This window comes from Lycorma delicatula, chromosome 13 (assembly GCF_047948215.1).
Source record: "Lycorma delicatula isolate Av1 chromosome 13, ASM4794821v1, whole genome shotgun sequence".
Classification (NCBI taxonomy): domain Eukaryota; kingdom Metazoa; phylum Arthropoda; class Insecta; order Hemiptera; family Fulgoridae; genus Lycorma; species Lycorma delicatula.
In genome coordinates, this window is record NC_134467.1 from 49141414 (window position 1) to 49152019 (window position 10606).

The 10606-nt window shown below is 30.9% G+C and overlaps 1 protein-coding gene across 3 annotated transcripts in view; it reads right to left on the reverse strand.

Moving 5' to 3' along the window:
- Positions 1–10606, reverse strand: part of LOC142334153 (putative endochitinase) — an 84179-nt gene that overhangs the window by 64709 nt on the left and 8864 nt on the right. For 2 of the 3 annotated variants that reach the window (XM_075381935.1, XM_075381936.1), the window contains exon 2: positions 246–410. In XM_075381935.1, the coding sequence (XP_075238050.1) occupies positions 246–284 (39 nt within the window). In that variant the 5' untranslated portion in view covers positions 285–410. Of the gene's footprint in view, positions 1–245; positions 411–8630; positions 8785–10606 lie in introns of those variants that run through there. The other variant, XM_075381934.1, reaches the window with a different exon arrangement.

Here is a 10606-nt window from a genome sequence, read left to right on the forward strand (position 1 = left end):
TTGTTAGGGATGTAGGATGTAGAGGTTATACTGAAATGAAACGATAAGCACTAGATAGGGAATCTTGGAGAGCTGCATCAAACCAGTCAAATGACTGAAGACAAAAAAAAAAATGAATTCAGTAGCACATGAAAGTGCTACATATGATTAGGAAGAAAAAACCAAGTATATTCTGGAAGAAAGGTAGAGTTGCTATCACTTCACCTCAAAGGTAAACATAATAATGATAATTATAATAACAATACCTGGTTGAAACAACTGTTGTAGAGTTGTATATATTTCATGGTAATCACGTACTCTAGGAACAACAAATATAATGGATAAAAATGTTTTACATCGTAACTGTCATGGCGATCCTGATGTAGTCAATGGCAACTTTTCTTTTCACTTGCGATATGCATATGTAAAACCTGAAAAATAAAAAAATGTATTACATAATTATAACAATACTAGTAAAATAAATTCCGGTATTTCCAATAAAGTCCGGTATAACAGACCTGAGTAAAGATTCCTGCCAATTAACAAGAAAGTAGTAGAAAATATAATGGGAGGAATCCAGAAGGGGACTAAAAGGGATCCTTTTTCTAAAGCTAACAGGTCCATTTACAACAAACAAACAACAAAGAACAATAGTTCTTTTTAATACCGCCCAACAACACACCTACCACAGATGTTGTTCCACGAGAAGAAATACCAGACCAGGGTGGGAATGTATGGGAAAATGTCTCTGAAAATCACTATCATGCTTCAACTTGGGTCTGGTTCTGTAAGTAAAGAGGATAAGAGTATAAATACTCCAGGGAAGGCAAGGTGAGTTCAGTTTTGAAAAAGGGAGGAGTTATTACACAAGTCAGTGAAGAAGTGAGATTGTGCATATTTGACCATGTGAAGTGACATCTCAAGCATTCCGTGAGGACAGTAGGAGGCCGCAGGAGGTTGTTCGGTGAGTGACTATAGAAAATTAGTGAAAGAGATAAAGTATTGAACTCATTTATAAATTATTAGGGTAATTTTATTTGTAAACAGGAAAGGTATTTGAATGAAAGAACTTTGGGCTAATATTATCTTCATAGTAATACAAAACCAGTTGTTAGAGGTGTAAATATTAGCGGTCATGATAATGTGTTTTGTCAATGGGCTGAATTCTGGTTTTTAATATTTAACTACCTGCAAATAAATCCTGATCTTACTTTAAATTCTATTTTGTATGTAATCATTGTTTATTACAATTACTGACAGTTGTCATTATTTTTATTATTAATGTTTGTTATTGTTGATTGGTCTTATTTTATTTATGTTCTATACTGTTAAACTAATAAATTGTAATTATATAAACATTCTAAAATTGTTAATTTCTCAATATCCTGATCGAGCCATGAACATGCGACAGTATAATGTTAAAAGATACAGGAAACAGAAAACAGGTAAGATAGCAATAGTAACTGAATGTAGATGGTGAAATACTAGTAACCAAGTTATGTTTACGAAACTAGTGTGTGTAGATAATCAAAGTTAAACACAATGCTAGGTGCAGTTCCACTGCACATTGTTGGAATTAATTAGTCAGTGACTAATGACCTTATCAATCAATGCCAGTTGAATAAAGAGTAGTATTTTAAAGGGTAAAGCCTTAATAGCCAAACCTATGCTTAAGCTGGTTTTTATACATCACCACCAAGAACACTAGTTCGGTTTCATAAAACGTTGATATTTTTGAGTGACAATTAAAAATTGATCTAACTGATCTCTTAGCAATAGATCCAAATAAAATAAAATTAATAAAATATGAACATTAAGGAGCTCATCTAATTAACAGAGGTTTTGTTAATATCAAATGAAGTTCCATACAGTGTTCTGAAAAAATACCCTTCTCGGCATTTCATGAGGAGGTCCTGGATTTGAATCCCGGTCAGGAACAGGGTCTTTTCATACGCTACCAACTTTCCATCAGGCTAATGAACATAATTTTTGATTCCCACTCTTTCATAAAAAAAAAATACATATAAATTGTCATTAGTTTTCTTGTTTTTAAAGTAATTACTTTATTTGAAATCACTAAAGCTTCTTTTCCATATTTAAATTAAGAGGGACATCCTGAACTAGTACAGACCAACACCCTCCATGTGACAGTTACAGTCGCCACACCACCTCCTCCGTACCTAGCCCTTATGGGCTTTTACTGGGGGTCATTTTTAATACCTCGGTTATGACAGCTTCCAGTCTTAACCTAGGCCAGGATGCCACCAATATGAATGCCAACAGCAACATTCACATCGATGTACTACTAACTAAGAACTCTAATGAACAAAACACATCTCAAGTCTTAAACAAGACTTTTTTGTATCTGACCCCGCATAATCCGAGATGGCCGGTCACACATTCTTAAGACATGACGGATTAGAACCACCTTTGGTAGTATTCTTCAAAAATGAACTTTCCATTTTTATTGTTTCTTAACTGCACAGAAGTTTAGAACTCCTGAAAAAGGACGACAGTTAGAAGTTGTACAATTCTGGCATCAGCTATACAACCGGCACTACCAGTTACCGGAGGAATTCCATTTTAGTTCACTCTCTTGGCCTTTTTTTCTCTACAAAAAGAACTATCCAGCCAAACCACATGGAGGCACGCACCAAATTCAAAGTATTAAAGATGTTAATATGTATTATATCACCATCGTATTAAAATGTAATATGCTTTAACAAATGTAGAGTACTGGTGATATAAATATGTTGATGTTTTTAAAGATGTTGAGGCAAATAATGAATTTAAAAAATTCTTGAACGGGATATATGGAAAGAGAAGTAAAGAGGTAAGAGAAGATAAGGAAACACCGATAAAGAGGGAAGAGAATAGTTGATGCCTCCTCCCTACCAAGAATGGAGCAGAAACTTGTGTTAAAGACAACTAATTAATAAGAACAGAGCTCCAATATCTAAGAATTGATTGAAAGACATTACAAGATCGCATCAACATGATTGTTAGCATGAGAAGATAAACTAAAGCAGAACCTGGTGGTGGACTTCTTAGAAAACAGACAACTTAGATTATATGATCGTATGAAAAGAATGAATGATACGAGTATGTCAAAATGAATACTGAAGAAGAGACTGGATGAATAGTGAACAAAGAGAGGCAAAGAATGGATTTAAAAAAAACCTGAATAGAATATGTGGAAAGAGAAGTAAAGAGATAAGAGAAGATAAGGAGATGCCAACGAAGAGGGGAGAGAATAAAATTTGGCTGAATATTCTGCAACTCCAAGGAATGTAATGAGATATTATGACAAAAAAAGGTGAAGAAAAGAGACAAAAAGGTGGCATTAACAGAGGTTGAAAGTATATAAGAAAGATAAGAATAACTAACATAAAAGTTATAATATTGTAATAAAAAGGAATGATAAACAAGTTAACTTAAGACTGAAATCTAATTAACAGTTCAAAACAAAAGCTATAAAATGTAAACTTTTCCTGCATTTAAAAAGTTTTAAATTACAAGTACATTAAAAAAAGAAGGATTTGTTGCTAATAAAGCTAAACTTTTTAGAAACTTTGTTTAGAAATAGCAAAAACTATCTATTTATTAATTAACAAATTTAACACATTGTGACAAGACTGACATAAAGCTCACACAACTGTTAGAATGGAAATAACTGTTTTCAGTTGTTAACATCAATTTGATTAAGGACTATAATAATAAAATGAATTTCCTTTAAATCAATCGCACTAATTTTCAATAGATTACTGCTGAAATATTAATTTACCTTAAACCAATAAAACGATTGATCGCTACTAAATAAAAACAATTCACTGGAAGGGGTTATTCACAAAATAATTTTTTTACCAAAAAGGAGGTTTCCAATATGTAGTTAAAATTGATCACTGGGAGATGGGGCAGTATCAATTAACAGGATATCCTTTGTCTATTTTGGTTTAGGGTACAATGAAATTTTCTTGTTTTTTAACAAAAGCTTTTCTAGGGTTAGGTGAATGAGACTCGGTAAAATTTCCGAGATGCTCTACATAAAGTAGAGCATCTCATAGATAACAAATAACAAACAATAAAATTAAACAATAGATAATAATAATAATAATAATAATAAATAAATAACAATAAAAAAATAATAATATTAATAAATAAATAACAATAAAAAATAATAATAGATAACAAATAACAGATATAAATGGATAAAAAAATAGAAAATTAAATTTCATCTGACTGTTATTCAACAGTCTATTAACTTCAACAATAGCATAGTAGTTCGTATAACAATACTGTTGTCATGTCATGTCAGGTCTGCAAACTGGTAATTTGTAATGTTTTTTTTAAAGATTTTAATTTACATTTTCAGTGACAAAGAGCAAAGTTTTGGCTTTTACAAGAGCAATGACCCCTAGATCAAAGATTGTAATTGATGATTATTCTATTGAGTACGTCAAGTGTTTTAACTTTCTTGGATGTAACAAATCTTATCACAGTAAGGTTAAAATAAACAATAAGACCGAACGAGTCAACAGAATGAATAGCGCAGTGAAACATGCTTAAAAATAAAATAAGATGAGAAATCCTCCTGAAATTTATCAGGTAATGTCAGTTCCAGGTTGTTTATTGTCCAAGACATGGACAATAAGATCGGCTCACAGGCAAACACTGTAAAACAGAGAGATGAGGTTCTTGAAAGCGGTTGTAGAATATCCAAAGTTGAACAGAAGGTATAATGAGTATACAAGCAAGTACTGAACATTTTTAATTTAAATGCTAAAATTAATGATTATACATAACAACAGCTCTATACATAAGAAGAATGGATGCAGACTGAATTCTAAAAATTATTAAGGAATATGAACCAATAGGGAAGATAGGTTTCGGGTGATTGAAGAAGAGATGAAGGAATTGGTTTTAGATGAGAGATCAATGGATGACGAAAATATCCAACAAGGCATATACTTAAATAAAACAAGTATAATTTAAAATTAGTGGACTAGGTTAGTCTGTTTTGCTTAGTTTTTACACGATAAGGTTTCGATTTAAGTCGTGAAGAATCTTACGACAAGATGTGTATTTTACACGATCTTGGTGCGATAATTTACCCTATAGATTTTTTTTCGGACCGGCAGATATTCTTTTTTGAATACGGGCTGTGGCCTACGGAGTCCTGACGAAAGGTCGCCTATTTGGTTTTGAGTTTGAAACGGACTCCGTTGTGCGCCGTTTTTTAACCGAATCGTGCACTACTCTTTATCGAGGGATACTGACGTTCGAAAACTTAGCGAAAATATTTTACGTTTCTCTTGAAAGGATCCAATGCTTCCTCGATAGCAGCCCTTTCCTCGATGGAATACTGTATTTTAGGATAAACATGATCGTAAAGAACGAAACTATATCGCACTGTAGCAGGAACAGTTTACAACCGACAAAAATAGACTATTAGTAATAGCAGTGTTAAACGCGACGCTAAAATAACTGCAATTCGAGCTGATTAGATTTGATTTTAAGTCGCTCGCCCGGTATTACAATATTGAAAAAGCTGCTTCAGAAGACCTTGTATTTTTCTCAAAAGTCTGCATAGGTGTATATTTATTTATACATATATTCAAATATTAATCCTTTTAGGCCTTTTTTTGAAAAAACGTGCTTAAATCAAAATATGAATTTATATAGCAATATGTGAATTTTTCTTTTGTACCGGTAAATGATTCGTGTGATTTAGTAAATTAAAAATTCTGATGTTTCCCCGCATTTAGATTATGAACGGTAACATTTGTTAAGAAGTAAACGTATTTAATATTTTAATAAAAATTAAAAATTGTAATTATGTAGTAACGGACGTTCGCACGCACGCGCGGGTGTGCGTGCGTGCGAACTCTTGCTTACTGATAAAGACATATACACATATAGTTTTATCAAGCTGTAACATTAGATTTTATTAAATAATAGAAAGCTTCAACAACCCCTTGTAAATAAATTTGTACCTTCAAAACTAGATTGTATGTTAGTTAAATCTAGTTTTGAAGGTACAAATTTATTTACTGTAATACATAATTTGTGCTAGATTTAAAAAAATTCAGATTATAATAAAAGCGAAATGTTTAATAAAAAAATTAAATATAAATAAAATAAATGTAATAAGTAAATTCTTTATAGTAATAAATGCTTTAATAGAAAAACAATAGTTCGATAGGCAATGATAAAATAAAACAATAATTTATAAAATTGTATGGTTCATACGCTCTCAGAGGTAATTATTTTTTTGTTTAATTTTATTGGGATGACGCATAGTAAAAACAACTTGTCAGTCTGACTACTGCGACGATGGTGCTGGGAGAGGGGGGGAGATGAAACAAATGCAGCAGGTGGCTAACTTCACTCTGATTGGCTACCCTCGGACAGTACTGGTCACGCGATGGTACAACAATTCAAATACAACCGTAAATGTGCGTACATGTGTACGTACGTGTGTGCGTATTACTGTCGAATAACAAAGTTAATATCCCTATTATATTTCTTATATAGACGTTCGATATAATTAAATAAAATAAAGATTTGTTGATCATTTTATATCTATTATTACATTTTATTTAAAATAATAATTAATCTCCCTTAATTTTAATAATTTTTTTAAAAATATTACGATTAAATTTATCAGTTTTGTAAAGTAATTTACAAAAAAAAAAAATTCTAATATTACATAATAACAGATAAAATTTTTCCAGTTTTATTTACAATTCGACCTAGTAATCTTTATTAATGCTATTTCCTAACACGTATTAATTCCTAATACATTAACGATAAATATCAAAGTTCATTGACCTTATTGTCAAACAAAGAATTTAACACGATTTTTTTTTTTTTTTTTAATATATAAATATAAATAATAGTAAAATAATAATATGATTCATTATTAAATTAAAAAAAATAATAAATAATAAAAATTTTACAAAAATATAAAAAATTATTTTTTTCATTCATCTTCCTTACTGGTTAGCTTGGATGATGTATTCTATGTGTTGAATAACTCAAACGCAACGCAGTAAATTACCTTATGCCGATCTTGGCTGCCAAAGGGTCAGGGGGGAAGGAAAACTCAAGTTAATTGGCAACATGGCACCTGTTGTAGTCACAATGTTAGAGCTGCGATTATATACCACTCCGTATTAAGAATAGTATTAGAAGAGAAGTAAGAGAGAGAGAGAGAGAGAGACCCTCTGTCTCGCTTCCTCTCCATCATTGATCCCCCTACCAAACCCTCTCTCAATTTCTCTCCATCGCCCTCGCTCTCTCACACTACCCGCTCTGTCTCTCACTCGACCCCTCTCTCTCCCAGTCACTCTCTCACTCTCCCCCTCCGTCAATCTCTCTCGCTGTATGCGGTGGGCTACTTAAACATGTTTGTATTTTTTCAATTTTCTCACTCAAAGTGCATTTTTACAAAAACTTTGTAATAAAAAAATTGACCGTTAAGGTTTTCGACACTTTTTAAATTTATTAATGCCATTCCGTTCGTGAAAAAGCTTTAAAAAATTTCTCGTTGGAATTATAACAAAAAAACGGTAACTGTAAATGAAAAATTTACGTAAAATTTAACCTCTGATCCAAAGATTTTTCCCGACGAGAAGAAATGTTACAACGTCGTTTGTAGTAATAAAAAATTACGCGTATAGAATTTTATTTCGAAAATACGAGTACATCGTTAAATTATGTTACTTCATAAATTGTTAGCTTAAAAAATATAAAGTAAACACGGGAAATGTTAAATATAAAAATTTGTAATGACTGTTTGTTGTATATATGTCGTACACTTTTTACGAATAATTTCTGCTTTAAATACTATGTACGCATAATTATTAAGATATATGACAATTACCCGGGGTCGAACTCAGAACCTCACATAAATTATAAATATCGGTCGCCTTCTACAAACTCGCTACCGATGTTTTTTTCTTTTCTTACGATTAATTATTGTTAAATATATATGTTAAATAAAAAATACGCCGATAGATTTCTAAAAATATTTTTACGAATTTATTAAAATGATTATTTGTAGCTTTCTTTCCTATCAAAAATTATTTTTTTCAAATTTTTGTGTTATTCCCGAGAATACACTCATTTATGAATATTTAACGACATTAACTCAGATCGGTGAAGAAACGGTAAGCTATTTTGGATGTCGAACCCAGGAGCTCCAGAGTAAATCAGTATATTCTTTATAACGATACAGACGCGAATTATTTTCTCGCTTAGCACGATTCATTCTCGTTATCAGACTTAAAACTTAATATATCTAATATATCACTCACGAAATACCCTTTGCTTATATCAGTTTAGTTAAATATATACACCGTTAATGACCAAATAACCTAAAATACAACCATATAACTTGTTTCTCTTTATTTATTTTTTTCGATAGTGTTTACCCGCCATTTAGTACTTGGATAAATTATTAATTGATAAATACAACAAATTTATTGATTTATTATTATTAAATTTAGTTTGTAAAAATCAATCGGCGTTAACTGGAATCTAACATTTTTAATCTAATAAATAATTTGAATAATACATACACAGAATAAAACAACTGCCAATTATTGTCTAAAAAATGTAATAATATTAACAAAATAAATAAAACTCACCTTAAATCAGTAATAAGGAATATCTCAATAAAAAGATGAAATTTGGATAACGTTACATGTGGATAGGTTAGACTAAACAACACTGTTATATGAAGACAATTTCACTGCGTATTCAGTCGCCTATCTACCGATAATTCCCGCCAATAACTAACTACAAGACAAAACATCTCGGTGAATTTCTTTAGTTACACAACACATAATTCTTCTCATCGTCTCCCCACTCCGGAATGACGTCATCGATAGACTAATTTGGTTCGCAAACTGTTTCATTCATCATCAAATTTTTTTAACATAAGATCATCCATCATTACACGTCGTTTAATATTAAATTGTTTTTAAAATTTACTATCAATGTTGCCGAACTTATAATTAGATAAAATATTAAAGAGAATAAATTTTCACTTAAAACTATAAATGGAGAACAGCCAACCGTACACAAAGGGGTAATAACGAGATTCTTACTTATTATTTAATTACATGTAATAATCATTTTATATACGTAATCAAGTTCAATATATAAAAAAATTGTAGTACAATACAATTTTGTTATTAAGTATTACTATATTTTTTAAATATCAAATCAGGAATTAAAAAAAAAACAGTATTAATCTTTTTTAGATGTAACATGACTCCGTGCTATTAAAGAGGTAGCTACTTTACCTGCTAGACTAAAAGTTCCAGATTCGATACCCGGTTACATCTAGGAAATAGGACCTCAGAAATGGGTCAGAAAAAAAAGAAAAAGATTAACCGGATTAAAAAAAAACTGAAGGTACTGGGTTCGGCTCTTTGAATTAACGTTTTTTTGTTTTTTTTTTTAATATTCATCTTAATTTGCACATAAAAATAATTCTTAACCCGACAAGAAATTCAAAAACAAATAAATAAAAAACATCAGAAGATGAAAGTGAACACAAAGCTTAAAGTTGCTTTAAGTTGTTTTATTTTATATTTTTGACTTTATTTCCTGCCACTGGGTAAAGGGATATATAAAAGCGATAAGACTCTGTTAACCTTGAACGTACGTGACTGGAGTGAGGAACGGTTACATAACTGTGTACAGCAACAAAACGTTGATGAGACAGGGCGGCAACGAACTTTTATCTTCATCACGTATTATAAAAACAAATATTCATAATCTATTTTATTTTAAATAATTTATTAATGTCAATTGACAATATTAATATCCAGTTATTTTTTCTCTTTAATAATGAAATAAGGATGACAGTTAACGGTTTGGAAAGAAACATAGTTATTATTACTTTTTTTTTTTTTTAACCTCCGGGATCACCGTTAGGTATTACTTTCAGAGAATAGGATGAATGATTTGTAGCGTGTGTGAAAATGACATGCCTGACCGGGATTCGAACCCGGGATCTCCGGATGAAAGGCCGAGACGCTACCATTCGCGTCACGGAGGCCGATTATACTTAGTATACTTGATTACTTTTTTTATAATCGTCATTTATTTTTCTCGGAAAACCACAAAAAAAATTCATTTAAAATAATGTAATTCTAAAATAAAATAAAAGTTTAAAGCAATTCTTTTTTTTTAATTATTGATTACAATTAAAAAATACGTTTATAATAAATTATATTGAAAGTAGTTTAAAAGTGTTATAATATGAAAAAACCTTTCCGCAAACCGGAAGGCGAATGTAGATTTCACCGGTGCTAAATAGGGGATAAAAAAAATTTCCACCTTAATGTTAATTTAAATTTCATATTTACTCGATACAAAAATAATTTGCACGTGAAAAAAAGTTTCACATGTTTAGCGTACGACAATTTTAGCCCATCTTACAATTCCGGTAATATTTTGGTCGTCCTTGCCGTAAGGGTTGGTCATATCAAAAATTGTTTCGGACAAAAGTTTTAGGTAATGTTTAGAGGAATAACGATCACTTTAAACCGATTCGATAATTGTACCTATTAAGGGAGGTATGATTTTTTTTGTCTTCAAAACCCCATTTTTT